At 41.8% G+C, this 22,988-nt stretch overlaps 1 protein-coding gene across 6 annotated transcripts in view; it reads left to right on the forward strand.

The window, feature by feature from the left end:
* The first annotated feature begins 1,306 nt into the window (after positions 1-1,306).
* The window catches only part of CASP7 (caspase 7), a 41,893-nt gene continuing 20,211 nt past the window's right edge, over positions 1,307-22,988 (forward strand). Inside the window, exons 1-3 of one of the 6 annotated variants that reach the window (XM_037741722.1) lie at positions 1,343-1,542; positions 2,883-3,033; positions 11,093-11,208. In XM_037741722.1, coding sequence (XP_037597650.1) covers positions 11,093-11,208 — 116 coding nt within the window. In that variant the 5' untranslated portion in view covers positions 1,343-1,542; positions 2,883-3,033. Of the gene's footprint in view, positions 1,543-1,595; positions 2,164-2,385; positions 2,597-2,882; positions 3,034-11,092; positions 11,209-22,988 lie in introns of those variants that run through there. The other 5 variants (XM_017537616.2, XM_017537617.2, XM_017537613.2 and 2 more) reach the window with 5 other exon arrangements.

Consider the following 22,988-nt stretch of genomic DNA (forward strand, 5'->3'; position numbering starts at 1 on the left):
ACCATGGCATGTGTATACCTATGTAACAAACCTGCACATTCTGCACATGTATCTCAGAACTTAAAATATAATAATAATATAAATAGAAAAAAAAGTTTCCTTTCAAACCACCTCTTCATTTGAGCCAGATGTGAATTCCTGCATGCCAACACATTGTGACATTTGCATGATATAATTTATGATAGAGCGTTCTTGTGAATGAAAAATTATTTTTTTTAAGGCAACTTGATTCCACTTCTGCCATTACCAAGTCTGTGATGTGGCAACTTCGCTGAGCCTCAGATTCTTTATCTAGAAAATGAACAGAGATTCGTTGTAAACGCCTCTTTTAGCTGTAACACTGATTCACCACATTCCAGGAATAACCTGCAAGATCCTAGATTTACAAACTAAATAAATCAGAGAGTAACTTATTTGCTTTACTAATAGTATTATTTCTCAGATGACTCACAATCGAATTTCTTTACAAAGCAAATTATCTTAGTGTCTAAATGGTTTAGTTTACTTCCAACATTTTAGGAACGTGGGTATTAAAAAAGACTAGGGCAGCCACATTAGGAATTGTATCACTGCCAGTTAAAATATTCATGAATTCAGGATTTTCCCATAAGTTAATCAATTATGATTATTCCTTTACACTTGCCAGGGGCCAGTCTTTTTTTCAAATCAAGAAAGCGTCCTCACCTGGACAGATTTGAGAGACAAATGCTGAAGTTTCAGGCCCACAGGAAAGCAAGAAAACAAAAAGAGAAGACTGGGTTCTTGCCTGATGTTGACCGCTAAGCTTGTACTCCATTCACTGAAGGATTTGATGGTTCCTAAAAGTAAATACTGCGTGTCTGATATGACTAAAACTACAGTTTCTTCTCAGGTATTTTACACCTCAGTGTGAGTTAATTAGCTGCTTCCTTGAGCCAGGATGAAAAGTCGTGTGTGTGTGTGTGTGTGTGTGTGTGTGTGTGTGTGTGTTTTGTGGGGTCGGAGTGAACTGGAATCTGTGTGTATTTGTGTATGTATGTGTTTTGTGGGGTCAGGGTGAACTGGAATCTGTGTGTGTGTGTGTGTGTGTATGTATGTGTTTTGTGGGGTCACGGTGAACTGGAATCCATGTGTTTGTGTGTGTATGTGTTTTGTGGGGTCAGGGTGAACTGGCATCCGTGCGTGTGTGTGTATGTGTGTATGTGTTTTGTGGGGTCAGGGTGAACTGGAATCCGTGTGTGTGTGTGTGTGTGTGTGTGTGTGTGTGTGTGTTTTGTGGGGTTAGGGGGAACTGAAATCCGAGGACGTGCTCTCCCATATTTGACTGGCTGCCGGCCGCATACCCAGTCCCGTCACATGGGGGCGCGCAACAAACATTTCCCGAAAGATCCAGGCGCAGCGTCTCCACCAGCTAGCTGGGCTGCCAGGTGGATACTTCGTTTAAAGCTGAGCTAGCGTCCTCCGCCCACCCGCGCAGGAGGGCGGCCCGACAAAACAACGTCTAGGAGGCCAGAAGTCCACAGCCGATGCCACAGCGGGCCCGAGGCGGATCAGCCTTGGAGGGTACGCACGCCGAGGCAGGCGGGGAGTCCCCCGGGGGACGCAAGCAGTTCCGGCTGGGATCCGGGTCTCGCTAGGAAGAGCCTCTGGCTGTGGGAAATGGGTCCCCGGGTTGGTGCGGAGGCCCAGGTCGAGGTCTACACGGGGGGCGGGGAAGTGGAGGTGACCACTAGAGCGCCCCTGATCACTGAGCGCCGCCGCGAAGTCTGCGCTGTTTAAGCCACTTGGAGCGCGGCCAGTTTGGCAGATTTGCGTTTTCCCGGAAGGGCCTGCGGCGGCTGGGCTGTTCCCGGAAACTGAAAACTTTGCTGTGGGCGCTGTCCCGCGCGCAGGCTCAACTTTGTAGAGCGAGGGGTCAACTTTGCAGAGCGCGCGGCCAGCTCTGCAGAGGGCGCCCTCCAGACACTATGCGCGCGGCGGCGCGAGTCCCTTTGGGCCCTGCCACCCCTGCCGAGCTCACTGTGCCGAACCTGGGGCGGCGCGAGCCCCACCCGGCCCTACCCTGGGCGGCTCCTTCCTTCGCGGTGCCGGAGCTTTACTTTCGCTTTAGCTAAAGAGGCCCCAGACCCTAGCTGCGGAGCGACGGACTGTGCCAGCCCCAGCCGCCCGACCACCCTGAGGAAGGTAACTGCAGACCCCGCCTCAGCTTGCGCCTCTCCCGCCCGCTGGCCGTGCGCGCTCTGGCTCCCTTCTTCCTGCCGGCTTCCTCCTCCCCATCCGTCCTTCGAGTGGTCTAGGGGAGCCTGCTTGAGTGGAACAGAGTGCCCCGACGGCCTGCGCGGAAACACACTTTGGGAAGAGGGCCTTTTCCGGCCTCATCACCGCTTGCCTATTTCAGCTTGTCCTCCCTTCCCTCCTAACGAGCAGGCTGGGGGACACCTCGCACTTTCGAGATGTGGGAGAGGAGGGTTCCTGATCTGGCGCTGCGGCCAACAGCGCGGGCTCTTTCGTCTGGGTTCCGGTTCCCGCCCTGACTGCCGGCGGTGGGACCTTGATCCTCTGTCTGCTAAATGGGTACCGGGGTGATCCTCGCTGCCTGTTGCGGGGATGGACGGAGGTGATTATGGTGCATGGTGCGCGGTGCGCGGCAGTGACTCTGTGGAGGCTGAGTACGCTGGAGCTGAGCATCCTTGCAGCAGGGCTCCTAGAGGGACCTTGAGGAAGTGGAAATAAGGCCGGGGACATTTAGATGTGTGGACTGTTAGGCTCCAGGCGACAGCTTTGAAGTTTATGGAGCATTAAAATTACTTGTAGGTGATTGTGGGTATGTCATTGCCCTTTACTCTTGAACTCCTCGGCTCCTGGGCTAGCTGACGTGGCTCTCGTGTTGTCTCAACTTACAGGCTATTTCCTCCTTCTCGGTCTCGCCTGACCTTCACCCTTGGCACCGCCATTGCCTAGATTCACAGTCCACCTTCTGCCACCTGGAAACTCTGTGGCTTTGGGGAGGTTACTTAACCTCTCTGAAGAAACTAAAGTTTCTGGAATACCAAGGTAAAGGCCCTGGCCTAGCAGTGCCGTGAGCCTCGGGTGACACAGCGGAGCACTTGAGTGTCCAGCAGAGCCTCCCTTTCCCCTTCCCAGCTGCTAGAGGAAAGAGGGGGAGATTTTCAGGTCTTCTCTGTGTGCCCTTTAGGAAGATTCTCTTTATTGGGCAAGAAGTGAGGCATAAATTGCATGTTGTCACTTTTCAGGAAAAGCAGCTGCAGTCCATTCTCCCCCTTATGAAAGTAGAAAGTTTAGACAGTGGCTGGGCAGTGATTTCCTGCCGAGCTATGTACCAGTTCCCCAACATTTGGGCCCCTGTTCAACATATTTAGAAATAATCACTGCAGGAATTTTTTTCCGCTCCCCACAAAATCTGTTTAAAATATAGATGTGGTTTTTAAACATCAGTGAAGGCTGATAGTTGTGTATTAGTCTAGGGGACAATGGTGATAATGGGAATATTTCTTGACTATTTTGAATGTGCCACCCCGTACCTAGCGTTTTACGTGCAATGTTTCATTCATCCTCCCAACCACCTGTGACATAGGTACCATTGTTTTCCCATTTTACAGACAAGGAAACTGAGGCTTAGCGACTTAAGCACTTTGTCTGAGGTCCCATGGCTAATATGTGGAACAACTGATTCAACCCCAGATCTCTGTGTTCTCAACCACCCTCCTAGGTCTCCTTGGTTCTGTTGTTTGGACAGAAGTTTATTCAAGGGGCTGAAGGATTTGAAAATACATTTAAGTTAGGTTTATAAAGAAATATGGATTTGGTGCCTGCCATGCACCTGACACTTTCTATGATCAAAAAAAAAAAAAAAATTAAGATAAGGTTTCAGACTGCAAACAGTGACAGTCCTTGTGGCTAATAGTAAGAATAAGAATTACAGTGACCAACCGAGACTAGTTATGTGCCTAGCATTGTCAGTGCTTTGAGTGTCTCGTGTATTAATTCATTTAAAGAGAAGTCAGACATATTTAACAGTGGGATAAGCAGTCTCCCTCAAATGACTGCTCTTTGCAGCCTGGACTGTAAGAAGGGGATAGATATGAGAAAATAATGCCAGGTGTGTCCTCCCCGGGCAGCTTGGCAGAACTGAGATAGGTCTGGATTTTCTTGGTGCACTGTGATGATAAAGGAGGACATTAGGGGTCAAAACCAGGTCTTGGTTTGACTGAAAGGATGTGTCTGAGATCAGACACCCCCACTTGGTTGCCACCCTGGGCTATGATTGCCCTTTGGAGGTTCTAAAAATCAATCCCAGTCTCATAGGAATAAGAAAGTAACTGACTGTTTAGCTTTAGGGATTTGAGTCAAGTCCCACCACTCCTGACTTGGATCGTTAGAAGAGTCGCCGTCTGTCACTGTAGGCGGTGTTCAGCATCAACCCAGAAGGAGGCTGTAGGTTTCAGACAGAAGACCTAATGTCCTCGTGTTTGGAGGAAAAGTTCTGGAAAGTGTCCCATTATTGAGCCACAGAAATCGCCTGAATTTTACATCTCAGTAGCTAAGTCCAAAGCCCTTGCCTAGTGTCTGAGAAGAATGAGGAGTTTAAGCTATACCCATCCTTTGATGGAACATTTAAGATGTTTCATGAGTTCACAGTTCTCTCTGCCCGAATTGCTCCTGCCTGCCCTCTCTGCTTCCCGCTTTTCAGCTCTGAGAACTTTCCCTAATTTCTCTGAGGCTCTTGAGTTTCCCTGGTGCAGCTACAGATTGTTCACCCACAAGGCACACACCACAGTTGCAGTTCAACCTAGACGCCATTCTTTCTTTCATGTCTGTTTCTCAACATGGCAGGACCAGGTCAATTTTCTGACAAATATATCCCTAATTTCTAACTTCTAGTAAATATCAATTGAATGAATGAATGAAGAAAAGTCTCCAAAAGTCTCAGCAGTTCCAATAATATCAAAACAAAGGCTTGGCTTTCTTAGGAATCATTTTGCTCAGGGTCTTCCCCTTTTTCAAAATCACTTTATTAAGGGATAGTTGAAATATAAAAAGCTAGGCATCTTTAATGCATGTATACATACCAAGTTTGGGGGTAAGAAGAGATATACCCATGAAGTCATCACCGTCATCAACAAAGCCACCACCTCCTAAAGTTCCCTCCCACACCCTTTAATACTGTTATTTTTTTGTGTGGTAAGAACATTCACTATATCTACCCTGTTAGCAAACTGTAAGTATACCATACAGTGTTGTTAGCTACAGGTACTATGCTGTATAGTAGATCTCTAGAATTTATTCATCTTGCACAACTGAAAGTTTGTGCACTTTGACTATTACTTCCCCATTTCCTCCTCCCTGCCCCCACCCGACCTCTGGCAACCACCATTCCATTCTCCACTCCTAAGAGTTTGACTCTGTGAGATTCCACATAAATGTGAGATCATACAGTAATTATCTTTCTGTGTCTGGCTTATCTCAATTAGCATAATGCTCTCCAGGTTCATCCACCTTGTCTCAGATGGCAAGATTTCCTTCTTTTTTATGGCAGAATAGTATTCCATTGTATGTGTATACCACATATTCTTTATCTGTTCATTCATTGATGGACATTTAGATTGTTTCCGTAATGCTACAGTGAATGTGGGAATGCAGGTATCTTTTTGAGATCCTGATTTCAGTTTCCCTGGATATATAGCCAGAAGTGAGATTACTGGATCATACGGGATTTCTAGTTTTAATTTTTGAGGAACCTCTAGACTGTTTTCCATTATAGCTGTACCAATTTATATTCCTCCAGCAGTATACAAGAGTTCCCTTGTCTTTACATCCTTGTTAACACTTACCTTTACACACACACACACACACACACACACACACACATTATATATGCGTTATGTGTATGTGTATACACACACACACACACACACACACACACACACATATATATACATGTAAAATAGCTATCCTAACAGTTGTGAGATGATATCTTATTGTGGTTTTGCTTTGCATTTCCCTGATGCACCTTTTCTATACTTGTTGCCCATTTGTATATCTTTAGAGAAATGTCTATTCAGGTTCTTTGCCCATTTTTTAATTATTTGTTTTTTGCTATTCTGTCGTGTGAATTCCTTGTGTATTTTGGATATTAACCCCTTTTCAGATATATGATTTGTAAATATTTTCTCCCATTCCATAGGTTGCTTTTTCATTTTTTTGATTGTTTTCCCACTGTGCAGAGCTTTTTATTTTGGTGTAATCTCACTTGTTTATCTTTGTCTTTGTTGCCTATGGATTAGTGTCATATGCAAAAACTCATTGCCAAGACCAGTGTCAAGGAGCTTTCTCCCTATGCTTTCTTCCAGGAGTTTTAAGTTTTCAGGTCTTATGTTTAAGTCTTTAATTCATTTTGAGTTGATTTTTTTTTTGTATGGTGTAAGATAAGAGTCTAGTTTTATTGTTTTGCATATGGATATCCAGTTTTCCCAACACCCTTTACTGAAGATACTATCCTTTCTATACAGCATATTTTTGGCACCCTTGTCAAAAATTAGTTGGCTGTAATGTGTGGGTTTATTTCCAGGCTCTCTATTCTGTTCTATTGGTCCATGTGTCTGTTTGTATGCCAGTGTCATACTGTTTTGATCACTATAGCTTTATAATATGATTTGAAGTGAAGAAATGTGATGCCTCTAGCTTTGTTATTGCTCAAGTTTGCTTTGGCTATTTGGTGTCTTTTATGGCTATATATGAATTTTAGAATTGTTTTTTATGTATCTGCGAAAAATGCCTTTGGAATTTAGATAGGGATTGCATTGAATCTGTTCAGTGATCAATTTGAGCAGCATGAACATTTTAACAATATTAATTCTTCCAATCCATGAACATGGAATATCTTTCCATTTATTTGTCTGATTTCTTTCATCAGTGTTTTCTAGTTTTGTTGTTCTGGGTCAAAGAAAACCAGTGTATTGCTTAATTTCCACATATTTGTGAATTCTCTAATTTCTCTCCTGTTACTGATTTCTGTTTTCATACCATTGTGGTCAGAAAGATACATGATATGACTTTAGTCTTCCTAAATTAATTAAGACTTGTTTGGTAGCCTAGCATGTGATCCATCTTGGAGAATATTGTGTGCACTTGAGAAGAATCTGTATTTTGCTCCTGTTGGATGAAGTGTTGTATATATATCTGTTAGGTCCATTTGGACTAGTGTTGTTCATGTCCACTGTTTCCTAATTGATTTTCTGTTTGGATGAAATATCCATTGTTGCAAGTAAGGTTTTGAAGTCCCTTACTATTATTTAGTGCTATTTCTTTCTGCAGTTCTATTAATACTTGTTTTACATATTTAGGTGTGCTAATGTTGGTGCATATATATGTACAGTTGTTATATCTTTGATAAATTGATGTCCATAATTATAATATAATGACCTTCTTTATATCGACAGTTTTTTACTTATAGTCTATTTTGTCTGATATAAGTATAGCCACCCCTGCTCTCTTTTGGTTACCATTCATATGGAACATCTTTTTCTATTCCTTCACTTTTAGCCTATGTGTGTTCTTAAATCTAAAGTGAGTCTCTTGTAAATATCATATAGTTGGATCTTATTTTTTTACTCTATTCAGTCATTGTATGTATTTTGATTGGAAAATTAAACCATTCACATTTAAAGAAATTTTTGATAGGTAAAGGACTCACTGTTGCCATTTTATAATTGTGTTCTGACCGCTTTATAGTTTATCTGTTTCTCTCTTCCTCTCTTCCTGCCCTCCTTTGTGATTTGATCATTTTTAATGATATACTTTTTTTTTCTGTATATATTTTGTATATCTACTATAGGTTTTTGCTTTGTTATTACCATGAAGCTTACACAAAACACCTTATAGTTAGAACAGTCTATTCTAAGTTGATAACAACTTAGTCCATTTGGGATGCTATTAAAAAATACCCTAAACTGGGTAGCTTATAAACAACAGAAATATATTTTTCGTAGTTCTGGGGGTTGGCATGTTCAAGATCAAAGTACTAACAGTGTCAGTGTATAGCAAAGTTTCATTTCCTTGTTCATTTATGATATCTTATCACATGGTAGATAGGGCAAGGCAGCTCTCTTTTTATAAAGGTACTAATTTCATTTATGGGGGCTTTACCCTTGTGACCTAATCACACCCCAAATGCCCCATGTCCTAATACTATGACATTGGTGAATAGATTTAAATGTATAAATTTGGTGGGGAGGGGGGACATAAACATTCAGACCATAGCAACAACTCAACTTCACTCACATTCAAAAACTCTACAGTTTTACTCTCTCCTTCCATGTTTTATGTTATTGGTGTCACAGTTTACATCTCTTTATATTGTATATCCACTGACAACTATTATAGCTATAGTTATTGAAGCTATAGTTATTTTTAATACTTTTGTCTTTTAACTTTAGTAGAGTTCAGAGTGATTTATACACAAGTAATACAGATGCTCCTCCACCTATGATGGGGTTACATCCCTATAAACCCAGTGTAAGTTGAAAATATAAGCCAAAAATACATTTAATGGAACTAATCTATTGAATTTCAGAGATTAACCTAGCCTATCTTAAACACGTTCATAACACATTAGCCTACAGCTGGGCATGAGCATCTAATACAAAGCTTATTTTATAGCAAGGTGTTGAATACCTCATATAATTTATCAATACTGTACTACAAGTAAAAACAGAATGTGTGTATGGTCACTTGAAGTATGGTTTCTATATGACGTGTTTTGCTTTTGCAGCATTGGAAAGACAAAAGATCTTAAGTCAACCATTGTAAGTCGAAGACTACCTATAAATTATTTGCATATTCTGGATTTGACTATACACTTATCTTTGCCAGTGAGTTTTATACCTTCATATTTCATGTAGCTAAAGAGTGTCCTTTCATTTAAACCTGAAGTATTCCTTTTAGCATTTCTTGTAAGGCAGATCTAGTGATGAACATCCTTATTTTTTGTGTGTCTCAGAAAAGTATTTGCCTTTTCTTCATTTCTGAAGGACGGCCTTTCTGGATATAATATTTGTGTTTGGCAGTTTCTTTCTTTTAGCACTTTGATTATATGATCCCACTCTTTCCCAGCCTGCAAGGTTTCTGGTAAGAAGTCTGTAGGTGATCTTATGGTTATCTCTTTGTATGTAATAAGTTGCTTTTCCATGTGTGTGTGAGTGTGTGTGTGTGTGCACGTATGTGGATGTACATATATATGCATATAGATAGATATACATGTGCACATATATATCAATAACTTTTGGAGTACAAGTATATTTTGATTACATGGATTAATTGTGAAGTGGTAAAGTCTAAAATTTTAGTGCAGCTGTAACCCAAGTAGCGTACATTGCACCCAATATGTAGTTTTTTAAATCCCACATCCTTCTCCCACCCTCCCGTCTTCTGAGTCTCCAATATCTATAATACCAATCTGTATGCCTTTGCATACTCATAGCTTAGCTTCCACTTATAAGTGAAAACATAGAATATTTGGTTTTCCATTCCTGACTTACTTCACTTAGAATGGCCTCCAGCTCCATCCAAGTTACTACAAAAGACATTATTGTAATGTGTGCATCTTCATTCTTTTTTTGTTTGTTTGTTTAGACAAACTCTCGCTCTGTTGCCAGGCTGGAGTGCGGTGGTGCGATTTCAGCTCACTGCAACCTCCACCTTCAGGGTTCAAGCGATTCTTCTGCCTCAGCCTCTCAAGTAGCTGGGAGAACAGTCTTGTGCCACCACACCCAGATAATTTTTGTATTTTTAGTAGAGACAGGGTTTCACCATGTTGGGCAGAATGGTCTTGCTCTCTTGACCTCATGATCTGCCCACCTCTTCCTGGCCAAAAGCCAGGCCCCGTCTCTACTAAAAATACAAAAAAAAAATAGCCAGACGTGGTGGTGGACACCTGTAATCCCAGCTGCTTGGGAGGCTGAGGCAGGAGAATCACTTGAACCTGGGAGGCGGAGGCTGCAGTGAGCTGAGATTGTGCCATTGCACTCCACCCTGGGCAACAAAGTGAGACTCCATCTAAAAGAAAAAAAAAAGTGATTCCAATACTGGCTCTGCCTTGGGCCAGCTGCATCACCTTTAGCTAATTCTATTCCCTTAGGGTGTGTGTTTCATCCAGGCTTCCATTTAATTAAATATTTTAGTAAAACCTCTGTGTTCCAGCTACCTCTGCTATGATGAACTGACATTGTCTTATGGGAGCCAAACAGCAGAGTACAGATAAACAAGCCACATACAAAGGCTATGTGGGAAACGAAGGCAGGTTGAGGGTGGGAAAGGGCCAGGTAGTAAATATTTTTGGCTTTGTGGCCATAATCACTCAACTCTACTTGTAGAGAGGAATAGCCATAGGCAATACATAAATGAATGGACATGGCTGTTTTCCAGTCAAACACTTCTTCCAGAAACAAGTGTTGGGCCATAGTATGCTGACTCCCAGACTAATCAGGGACTCTGGACCACATCAGCCTGCCATGCCTCTGCCATTTTCACCCATCCATGGGGAGGGGGACATTCAGGGAGGGAGGTTCATGCCTTAAAATCCAAGGAGACGGATTGAACTTGTAGTTAATGGGGATCTCTTGAAGATTCTCAAGCAGGAATGTAATTTGATGGAAATCTATTTTGTATAGAGCCATGGAAAATCATCTGACATAGAAAGAGAGCCTAATACTCCAGGTTGTCACTGTTTTTGAACTGTGTATGAGCACTCAGTGACCTGCTAGGAATTTAGGGGGAAATTTTTTGTTGTAAACCTTGACAAATCTTCCACTGTTTCTTGTATGCAGTGAACATACAACAAAATTGTGGATGTTGGATAAGAAGCTCCCTGAGGGCAAGGACTTCGTTTTCTTTGCTGCCATATGTGTAGTCTCTGGGATGTAGGCATATTCACTTATTTGAATGCATTAATGGGGCAATAACCCTGAAGCTTAAATATGCAAAACTGCTCACCCCTAGGCATAATCGAAAACCATGTCACCTAATGAGTGTCATTTAAAAATATCACAAAGCCAGTGATGCCACTGACCTTGTGGCTTGTTTTTTCTCTTTCCAGATGGCAGACGATCAGGGCTGTGTTGAAGAGCAGGGAGTTGGGGATTCAGCAAGTGAAGATTCAGATTCAGTGGATGCTAAGCCAGACCGGTCCTCATTTTTACCAGCCTTCTTCAGGTAAGTTTGGTTAATCAGACACTCAGGACCACGTCAACCTGCCATGCCTCTGCCATCTCCACCCACCCATGGGGAGAAGGACATTCAGGGAAGGAGGTTCTTGCTGAGCATTAGAGGTTTGCACAGGTTCTTGCTAGCTGTATGCAGCAACACTAGGGTCCTCATGTGCACCCTCTTGTCTGTGGGCCAAGCCCAGCAATGGGCAAAACCAGGCATTGGGAGGCTCCTGCTCAGCAGGTGAGTGTCTCGTAGCAGTTCCCAGGAATAAGGAGCTTTTTTCATTAGAGGTGATTTGCAGGCACCTTCAGAACAGAGCCTGGGATGCTGCTGCCAGTGGGACCAGGTTTGACAAAAAACACAGAATCCAGGAGCCGAGGGACAGGAGGTTTTAGCATGACTCACTCCCACCCTGTGCCTCCTGAGGCACTCCATTGGTGGAAGGGAGCTTGCATCCTGTTGATTAATTCCCACCTTTTCCTTTCTTGAGTTCACTTTTAAAATTCTAAATTTTGCATTTAATAATATAATAGCTTCATTGATTAAACTCTTGTGTGCGTGCTTGGTATCATTGCATTCAGTCTACATAATTGCACAGTTGGTTTTATGTTATCACCAGGTAAGGAAACAATTGCGCAGTTGGTTTTATTGTTATCACCAGGTAGGGAAACTGAGGCGCTATGCAGTTTAATAGCTTGCCTTTTTGCTGATAGTAAATGGTAAAGCTAAGGTGAGAAACTAAACAATGGCAGCACCACTCACTTAAAGGTTCTGCCGTGTGCTTCCCATTTAAGAGCAGGGCTAGCCTGGTGCAGTGGCTTACCCCTGTAATCTTAGCACTGTGGGAAGCCAAGGAGGGAGGATTGCTTGAGCCCAGGAGTTTGAGACCAGACTGGACAACATAGTGAGAGCCCCATCTCTACAAAAAAAAAGATAAGAAAATTAGCAGGGTATGGTGGCACATGCCAGTAGTCCAGCCACTGGAAAAACTGAGGCAGGAGGATCACTTGAGTCCAGGAGATCGAGGCTGCAGTAGGCCATGATTGCACCACTGCACTCCAGCCTGAGCAACAGAGTGAGACTCTGTCTTGAAAAACAAGTTTTTTTTTTTTTTAATGAAAAATGAAAATAGAGCTAGAAGGATATGGAGGAACCCCAAACCCTGCCTTAACCTTGATCTTGGATGGGCAGTGAGTAGAGCTTCCTAAGAGACAAGAGGCAGCATGAGTCAGATGCATCGCACTTCTTCGCATTCTCTAAGCCAAGTCCTACTGGGAGAGATAGCGACGGGGGTAAGGGCTGAGGCTTGGGAGTGCTCCCAGGCAGTGCTCAGGAGGGGAGCAGCTGGTGGGAGGAGCAGCCAGGCTCCCAACACCCCACAGTGGATCTTGCTTGGGTCATATCATCCCACATAGGACTTGGAAAAGTGGGAGAACCCCAATGCTATGGACTCAGATTCTGTTGTTTGCCAAAGAGAGTCAAGAATATCCAATGAAGTGACCAGAAAATATAGTTCTGACTCCTGAGACTTCACAAAACCATGAGAAATTGGTGCAGGCCAAGCCACTCCCCAGGGAAAGCTCCTTAGAGCAATGGTCTTCAAATGCCTTTGCTTATATGTCCTCAAACTAATGTAAAGCTGTGAGCTCTCTCTATATATTTTAAGGTAACATACACATTTTTGTCAAGGTAGTTGCAAAAGATGTAGTAATATTTCACTCTTCCCAACCCTTTTTGAGTATTTAACTTAAGCAAGTTGTCTAAAAGTGAAAGGGAAACAGGAATCATTTAATAGTCATTTTGTAAGTCTTAGTAAAGTAAAGCCTTTTGACATACTTCTCAGAAATTATGAAAATAAATGGTGTGTTGTAAATATTGACATATCAAAGTCTTTTCTTTAAATGTATCCATTGGAATCTATATCCACAGTGATTTTATGACCACCTTTATTCGTTAAAAAAACTACATGAACAGCTCTCCTGTAACAGCTAGAACTTTTATATTTCTTTCTTCCCTTCAAGCTTGGTTTTTTCATTCTCTTTTCCTCCACATTTTCTTCTGATGTAATAGATTTAGTTGCTTGAAAGTCTTATTGATCATACCCCATTATATACCAATGTAACATATATGTGTATGCATATGTGCATCCATGTGAATTTTAAGATAGAGTTCTAGATATTATGAGTATTAAAAGAAAGTTCTCCTAGACTAAGTTACTGTTTCAGCTTTTTAATCTAAAAAATAAATGTTAATGTATCATTAATATTGTTAAATTGTCATTCATCAAAATAATTACGAAATCGTGATTGCGTTGAAGTTTCAACTTACAATGGAATGAAGAGGCTTTTAAAAAGTTAGTTTCTAAAGAAATAGACAAATAATACTACTGGAATAAGAAAGAATTTGATATTACCTTTTTTTCCTATTTTTCATTTTTAGAGATAAGCACTGAGAACTCATGAATAAATACATGAAATGGTAGGAGTTTTGTTATAGTCATGTCAGTTAGTTCTTTGAATTTTTTTAATTCCTTCTGAGTTCTGGACCAAAAATGACAACTTGCTTAGGTCTTTCTCTAATTATGTTGGAAGTAAAGAATTGGCAATTATCTAACTTAACAAAAGGAATTGTTATTCAGCCTTAAAGGTACTGAATTTTTTTGGTTTCTGTGAAGTACACCAAAAACCTTGTACCCAAACTTCTCAAACAGTTGTAAATTAAATTTGCTCCTCTTTTAGTTAGAGGCAGTCTGTTTAACTCAAAATATTCCAGAAAAGATAAATTAGCATTAATAAACATTTGTCAATATCCGTTTTTTTTGATAAAATGCTTTTAAACCATATGCTTTTTTAAATGTATTTTTGTCAAGCCCTTGAACCTGCTAATGTAGCTCATTCATGTATGAAAATTGTCTGCTCTATAATCTAGTTGACAAAGCCAGTCCCTTTCAAACCAGTTAGTCATATTTGTTTGTTGTCAGTAAAGGTCTGACACCATTTTTCAGTTCAATAAATATGTTATTAGGCATCCTTGTGACATTCATTTTGTTTCTGAATTATAAATTCTTATTTTTGGATAGATGGATGAATGGATGGATGGATAGACGGATGGATGGAAAGGATGAAAGGAAAAAAGAAAGGATGCCAAGCCCAGCCCCATGTTTACCTTCTGGAATCAGTATTTGTTTTGTTCTCACAGGACTGATATGGTTTGGCTCTGTGTCCCCACCGAAATCTCATTTCAAATTATAATCCCCATAATCCTCATATGTTGAGGGAGAGACCTAGTGGGAGGTGACTGGATCATAGAAGTGGTTCCCCCATGCTGTTCTCGTGATAGTGAGTCAGTTCTCACAAGACCTGGTGATTTTCTAAGTGTTTGACTTATAAGGTCCTACACACACTCTTTCTCTCCTGTTGCCATGTAAGACGTGCCTACTTCCCCTTTCACCACAATTGTAAGTTTCCTGAGGCCTCCCCAGCCATGTGGAACTGTGAATCAATTAAATTGATTCTTTATAAATTACCTCTTTTCTTTATAAATTACCCAGTCTCAGGTAGTATCTTCATAGCAGTTTGAGAATAGACTAATACACAGGACTCTAGCTCAACAATAAAAAATCTTGGGAAATAATAAGGGGATGAAAAAGGCAAAGACATTAAACAAGAACCATCATCACTTCCATTTCATTCTACTATATATATATTTTTTCAATACATTTTTCAGTATATATAAGCATACTTTGTTTTATTGTGCTTCACCTAATTATGCTTCGCAGATACTGCTTTTTTTTTTTTTTGAGATGGTGTCTCACTCTGTTGCCCCGGTTAGAGTGCAGGGTGCGATCTTGGCTCACTGCAGCCTCCACCTCCCAGGGTCAAGCAATTCTCCTGCCTCAGCCTCTCAAGTAGCCAGACTACAGGCATGCACCACCGTGCCTGGCTAATTTTCATATGTATTTTAGTAGAGATGAGATTTTGCCATGTTTGCCAGGCTGGTCTTGAACTTCTGACCTTAAGTGATCCACCCACCTTGGCCCCCCAAAGTGCTGGGATTACAGGCATGAGCCACGACACCTGGCCCAGATATTGCTTTTTTTGTTTGTTTGTTTGTTTGAGCCAGAGTCTCACTCTGTCACCCAGGCTGGAGTGCAGTGGCGTGATCTCAGCTCACTGCAACCTCTGCCTCCCAGGTTCCAGTGATTCTCCTGCCTCAGCCTCCTAAGTAGCCAGAATTACAGACACATGCCACCATGCCCAGCTAATTTTAGTATTTTTAGTAGCAATGAGGTTTCACCATGTTGGTCAGGCTGGTCTCGAACTCCTGACCTTGTGATCCACATGCCTTGGCCTCCGAAGTGTTGGGATTACAGGTGTGAGCCACCATGCCCGATCAGATATTGCATTTTTAACAAATGGAAGGTTTGTGGCAGCCCTGCAAATCTATTGGCTCCATTTTTCCAATAGCATATGCTCACTTTGTGTCTCTGCTACAATTTTCGTAATTTTCACAACATTTTAAGCTTTTTAATTAGTGTTATATCTGTTACTGCAGTCTGTGATCAGTGATCTTTTTTTGTTGTTCAAACCCCAGGATAATCTCTGTAAACATGATCAGTGATCTTTGATGTTACTATTGTAATTGCTTTGGAGTGCCACAAACCACACCCTATAAAACATATAATTGGTAAATGTTGAGTGTGTTCTGACTGCTGCACCCACTGGCTATTCCTGTCTCTCTCCTTCTTTTTGGGCCTCCCCATTCCCTGAGACAGTATTGAAATTCAGCCAATTAATAACCCTACAATGGCCTCTAAGTGTCAAGTGAAAGGAAGAGTGATGTGTCTCTCACTTTACATCATAAGCTCGAAGTGATTCAACTTAGTGAAGAAGACATGTCACAAGCCAAGACAGGCCAAAAGCTAGGCCTCTTGTGCCAAACAGCCAAGTTGTGAAGGCAAAGGAAAAGTTTGTGAAAGAAATTAAAAGTGCTAGTCCAGTGAACACATGGGTAATAACAGTGCTTATTATTGCTAAATTGGAGAAAGTTTGAGTGGTCTGGATAGATCAAACGAGCCCCAACGTTTTCTTAAACTAAAGCCCAAGCCAGAGCAAGGCCCTAACTCTGCGATTCTTTGAAGGCTGAGAGAGGTGAGAAAGCCACAAAAGAAAGGTTTGAAGCTAGCAATGGTTGGTCCATGAGGCTTAAGGAAAGAAGCCTTCACCATAAAATGAAAGTTCAGGATGAAGCAGCAAAGGCTGATGTAGAAGCTACAGCAAGTTATCCAGAAGTAGATCTAGCTAAGATAATTGCTGAAAGTGGCTACACTAAATAACAGATTCTCAATGTAGACAAAACAGCCTTCTATAGGAAGAAGATGCCATCTAAGATTGTCCTAGCAAAAGAAGAGAAGTCAATGCCTGGCCTCAGTGCTTTATAGGACAGCTTGACTCTCTTGTAAGGCAGACTGGTGACTTTAAGTTGAAGCCAGTGCTCAATGACCGTCTGAAAATCTTAGGGCCCTTAAGAATTATGCTAAATCTATTCTTTCTGTGCCCTATAAATGGAAGAACAAAGCCTGGATGATACCTGTTGATAACATGGTTTACCGGATATTTTAAACACACTGTTGAGACCTGCTGCTCATTAAAAAAAGATTCCTTTCACAGTATTACTGTCCATTGAGATTCCTCCTGGTCACCCAAGAGCTCTGATGAAGATGCAGAAGGAGATTAATGCTTTTTATGCCTGTTAAACATACATTCTGCAGCTGATAGATCAAGGAGTAATTTCGACTTCAAAGTCTTATTACTTTAAAAATAATGTCTTACTGTTTGAGAAATATTATTTCAGAAATACATTTTATAAGGCCATAGTTGCCATAAATAATGTTGGGAATAATGTTATAATGTTACCTCTGATGGATCTGGGCAAAGTTAATTGAAAACCTTCTGGAAAGGATGTACCATTCTAGTTGCCAGTAAGAACATTTGTGATTTATGGGAGGAGGTCAAAACACTAATAAGAGTTTGGAAGAAGTTCATTCCAACCCTCATGGGTGATTTTGACAGGTCCGAGACTTCCTTCAGTGGAGGAAGTAACTGCAGATGTGCCTGTTGTGGTGGAAATAGCAAGAGAACTAGAATTAGAGGTAGACCTGAAGATGTAGCTGAATTGCTGTAATCTCATGAGAAAACGCGAACAGATAAGGAGTTTCCTTTTATGAATAAGCAAAATAAGTGGTTTCTTGAGATGGAATCTACTGCTGGTGAATGTGCGGTATACATTTTTGAAATGTACATTTAGAATATTACATAAACTTAGTTGGTAAAGCAGCCTCAGAGTTTGAGAGGTTTGACTTGAATTTTGTGTCTTTGTGTGTATTAACCCCTTTTTTGTTTTATTTTAATTTTTTTCTGTTTGTTTGTTTTATAAACATTTGTGTTGAGGACTGACTTGCAATAAATCGCAGCGAGGGAGCTTCTCTGCTATGTACAAAACCCCAACCCAGAAGCAGGTCATCTGCAAATGGTTTAGCGCCAGGTTCCCCACAAACGTGCATTGCGTGACAGGTGAGGGAACGGCCACCTCTCTGTTGACTTGAATTTTGAGTGAAGTTGTTTTGTGGATAAAATACAATCAAACAGAATGGCATGCTACAGGGAAATTGTTCATAAGAGGAAGAGTCATTTGATGCAGCAAACTTCATTACTGTTTCATTTTAAGAAATTGTCTCAGCCACCCTAATTTTCGGCAACACCACCAGATTAGTCAGCAGCATCAGCACTGAGGCAAGACCCTCCACCAGCCCAGCAATTACAACCTGTTGAAGGCTCAGATGATCGTTAGCATTTTTTTAGCGATAAAGTATGTTTTAATTAAGATACTTTTTTTTTTTTTTGGTCATAATGCTGTTGCATACACTCTGACTGGAGTACAGTGTAAACATAACTTTTCTATCCACTGGGAAACCAAAAAAGTCAGACAACTCAATTTACTGCAGTATTTGCATTCTTGTGGTGGTCTGAAACTGAGCCTGTGGTATATCTGATTTGTACCTATTTTTGAATTTGGAACAGCCCCAGTGTGGTCCCAGATACCCCCATTTCTAATGACATACTTCACCTTTATCAGACTCGTGTATAAGTAAGAAGCGCCACCACAGTACCTGACTCAGGGAGACTCACACATATGTCTTATTTGTGGATGACCTGGAGGTTTCATCACCCTGTAAGTGAGGTTCAGGGTAAGTGAGAAAGTCTTCCCTTCTTTTACACAGTGAGAGATGGAGAATGCGCAAGGGGAAAGTGATATCTCCGACAGACAGTTTTAGAAAAAAACATAAGTCGCAGTTGAAGACCTGGTCATTTTTTCCCTTAAGACTGTGCCTGCACTTCTTGCATTTCTTCAATACCTTGCTGAAGGACTTCTGCCTAAAAGACCCTTGTATTTTGCAAAAATAGATGTGGTCTGTGGTATGTCCCCCCAACCCCTCAGCTTTAAGTCCTCTGGAAAGATAAATAAGCCTGGAGGGTCTCCATTCTGCCCCAGTCTACCTTTTCCATAGCACGACTGATGTTGGCATCACGAAAATAATAAGTATCCCGTGGTCTTATCTGCAGTTTCAGGGGTACTATGTGTCCCACTGACAGATGCGGGGTGCAATGCATGGGAGTGCCACTGGCTCCTCTGGGTGTTCCTTGCAGCTGATAATGCCGCCTCCCCACCACCTTCCCTCCCATCCCATCCCACCCCATTCCAGCTCCCTTCTCTAAGGAGCTCAGAATCACTGTTAGGTAAGGCAGTGGGGGAGGCAGTAGCATCGCTGACCTATCTCTAATCAAGGACCAGACTGCCCACCTGCCCTCCCCTGAAGTCATGAAGGATCCTGGGTTGCAGAAAGAAATCCCCTTCTGCAAAAAGCCAGGGTGGGACCTCACAGGTCTCAAGTATTAGTAGTTCCAAGACCTTAGACATGTCTTGGCCTTTTTTGCCTCACAGCCACTAGATGGCAGAACAGCATCGTTTTATTTCTAGTCCATAGGCACTAAATAATCATCCAGCCTGTTCTTTATTTAAAAAAAAAAAAAAATTTAATGGTTTTATAATTTTCTGATTATTGAAGAAAATTTGGAAAACACAGAAAAGCATGAAAGAAAAATATTCAAAATATGTTAATATTAGTAAAGCATTCAGGTTTTAAATTACTTAATCATTATGGGGCCCATCCATATTCATTATGAACCATAGTTTATAGAAGAGGATCTAGGGTCGTCCTTGCACTTGAAGAGGGATCTCTCTTGATATAAATATAACCCTGTAGTCCTTGCCCTGGATATAAAGTCAAGGTTTTAACCAAATTCCTAGCACAGCTACAGAAAATAATAATTGCTGAATTGTAGGATATAGCCTTGGAGCTGTGGGAGGTTGAGGAGGGAAGGATGAGGAAGGACTGGAGGAGGAGTTGGAACTTGAGTTGCCAGAAAAAGCAGGGAGGTTATCAGGGGACTGGCAGAACCTCAGGGCCAGGGTGGACACGATGGTTAGGCAAGGCCACTGACATGGCTTCTGCCTAGGAAAGCAGGCCGAATCTGCTGGACAGGCTGAGTTTGGTCTTAATGGCCATGAGGAGCCATTGTAGGTCCAAGGCCAAGCCCTGGCCAGCAGCCTAGAAGATGTTTTCTCCTAGAAACCTGAGAAATCAGAGGCTCCCTTCTGAGCCCTGCTCAAGGTCAGAATCCAAGAAAAGAAACAAAGGGGAAGACAGGTTTCATGCAGTCTCAAATTTCCCCTGGGCCTCTGTGGAGTCTTGTGTGTCTCCGCTGAGGAGTCTTTACTGGTCTGGTTTCCCAGTGGAAGAGAGCAGGAGAAAAGATCTACTCTCAGAATTAGATCAGCTCCCTATTTTCCAGGCACTGGCTCGATCACATGGATTTTACCCTTGGCATCATCTGTGTTTTCCAGCCTTTGCCCCCTGGAAGGTGGTTAATAAATGCCGCTTTGTTATAATTCTCTCTCCTGGTGGTATCTTAGGCTTCTTCACCAGTGAGTGTTAGATGTAAACACATCCCTATAAAAAAATGTGTTATTTGTATAACTATAAGGAATATCTAAGTGGTATGCCTTTTCATTTGGAGAGGGGTTAAAAAACTGTTTTAAAAGACATAGTGCTTTGGAATCAGAGACAAGAACAAAGAAGGCAGATCCTAATTCCTTCCGAAGAATATGTTCCAAGTTAAGCAAAAATTGTGCCGCGATGCCCGTTGATTAAAAGAGGCCAGCTCTGGGCTCACTAAAAAGAGATGAACATTGTCATTTACACAGGGCATTTACTTTTCAATGAAGGAAGGCTTCAAATTCAGCTGACAGAAAATTAGATGCCTGTCTCCCAAATTCGTACATAGAGAATGATAAAGATTTAATGCTGTATTTGAAGCAGTCATGATACTATGTAAACTAATAGAAGTAGCATAGTTGAGTCAGACAACTGGGGTTCAGTTCCTGGCCCTTCCCCACTTACTATTTGAGGGATGATAGCAAGTCACGTGACCTTCTTGTGCCTGTTTCCTTATCTGGACAATAGAGATATTAATCTCTGCCCACAGGATTGTTATAATTAGAGTAACTGTCAGCTTCCCAAATTACCTGAATGTGCCTGCTGAGGAAGAAATCATAGAATCATGATTTTAACACTGGGAGAACCCTTAAAATGTAACTTATCTAATTCCCTTCATTATGATCAAGGAAAGGAAGACCAGAGAGGTGAAGCATAGCCACCCAGCAAGACCAGGACCAAGACACAGGCCTAACTTGGGTCCAGTGCTTTTCCCCAACATCAAGTACCACCATCAGGCTGTTCAACCACATTAATCCACCCACAGAGTGGTTTTTTCCTTCCACCCAAGTGGGTCAGCAAATTTTCTTCATGTTCACAGCTTCCTTTCTGCTTCAGTTTGGCAGAGGGATGGCATAGGGACAGCTGTCCCAGCAGGGTGAGCAACAGACTTTCCAGTGAAGAGGACCAAATGTATGTTTTAGGGGCAGTGAGTGCAGGCCACCAAAACATGGGCAGAGGGTCTAGGAACTGCAAAGCTGTAGCTTCTGCATGTGTGGGATACCTCCAGTTCTCTTCAGTTATTGCTCTTCTAGAGGGGAAAAATTAACTCTAACGTGAAAAGAAAAGGTAAGGTAAATCATCAGCTCTTCACAGTAATGGAAACCTAGGACACTATTAGCAGAGAAAAACGAAGCCTAGTAATAGAAAAGTGCTATGAAAACATAACCAGTTGCTTCTCCCATGAACATATGATCACAAATAGGAAATGTGAGCATGGCATTGCATGTTTAACCCCTGAGCTTCTGATTTTCTTTCTCTCAGGATCTGTGAAGTTTTTTTGTTTGTTTGGTTGGTTTTTTGGTTTTGTTTTGCTTTTTTTTTTTTTTTTGACAGAGTCTTATTCTGTTGCTGAGGCTGGAGTGCAGTGGTACAATCCCCCCTCACAGCAACCTCTGTCTTCTGGGTTCAAGTAATTCTTATGCCTCGGCCTCCCTAGTAGCTGAGATTACATGCACGTGCCACCATGCCTGGCTATTTCTTTTTTTTGTATTTTTAGTAGAGATGGGGTTTCGCCATGTTGGCCAGGCTGGTCTACAAGTCCTGACCTTGGCCTCCCAAAGTGCTGGGATTACAGATGTGAGCCACCTCGCCCACCGATGGTGAGTTTTAAGGGGAAAAGATGGGTGAAGTGATTGAGTACGGACTGAAATATGGTAGCTGTTCTAATGCTGGACCCTGCAGCCATAATACAGACCTGTTATATCCACTCAGTCTGTTAAGCTATTTAAAGACAAGTCAGCCTTTTATTCCCCCTGGATGATTTGTTTTAAAGTGATTTGTCAATTTTTATTGTCAGGGACCCTACTGTGTGTGTGTGTGTTTTTTTTTTTTTTAGGGGAAAGAGGGAAACGTGGAGGTTGGTATGTTTTGGGGAGGGGAATCTGTTCTTCTTCTTAGCCTCTTTTAAACTGAGTTTGTTTCCCTATGTCTGTATTTTTGCAAGTGAATTTCAGAGAAAAAAAAAAGGATAGAGCAAATTTTCTCTCTTGTTCACAGACCTGAGGATGGCAGATGATTGAGAGGTCTGTGCAGGGTCGCAGGTTCTATAACCTCATTCTATCAGCTTCACACCCTTTCTAGACTATGGTCCTGAACCAAGAAATTGAGAAAAGTGTTGCTGAGCAGTTCTCTTTATAAGTGTTTGGTTTTCATATGTTTGCATTCTCCTTGTTGCATTTGGAGGGATGAGATGGAAAAATACTGCAACTCCTGTATCATTCAGTTTCTGCAAGATCATTGAAAAATCTTTATATGCCTCATTTGAAAATGAAGGGCTTTGCCATGCTTCCATGGCCTTCTATTATTTTTATTATTCACTTGAGCACCTTTAAAGGAAAAACATAACCTAATGAACTTGAACTCTTTTTTTTTTTGAGACAGAGTTTCACTCTGTCACCCAGGCTAGAGTGCAATGGCATGATCTTGGCTCACTGAAACCTTTGCCTTCTGGGTTCAAGCAATTCTCCTGCTTCAGCCTCCCGAGTAGCTGGGACTACAGGCGTGCCATGATGCCCAGCTCATTTTTTTGTGTTTTTAGTAGAGACAGAGTTTCACTGAGTTAGCCAGGATGGTGTAGATCTCCTGACCTTGTTATCCGTCTACCCCAGCCTCCAAAAGTGCTGGGATTACAGGCATGAGCCACAATGCCTGGCCTGAACTTGAACTC

This window comes from Cebus imitator, unplaced genomic scaffold (genome assembly GCF_001604975.1).
Source record: "Cebus imitator isolate Cc_AM_T3 unplaced genomic scaffold, Cebus_imitator-1.0 Scaffold104, whole genome shotgun sequence".
Lineage (NCBI taxonomy): Eukaryota > Metazoa > Chordata > Mammalia > Primates > Cebidae > Cebus > Cebus imitator.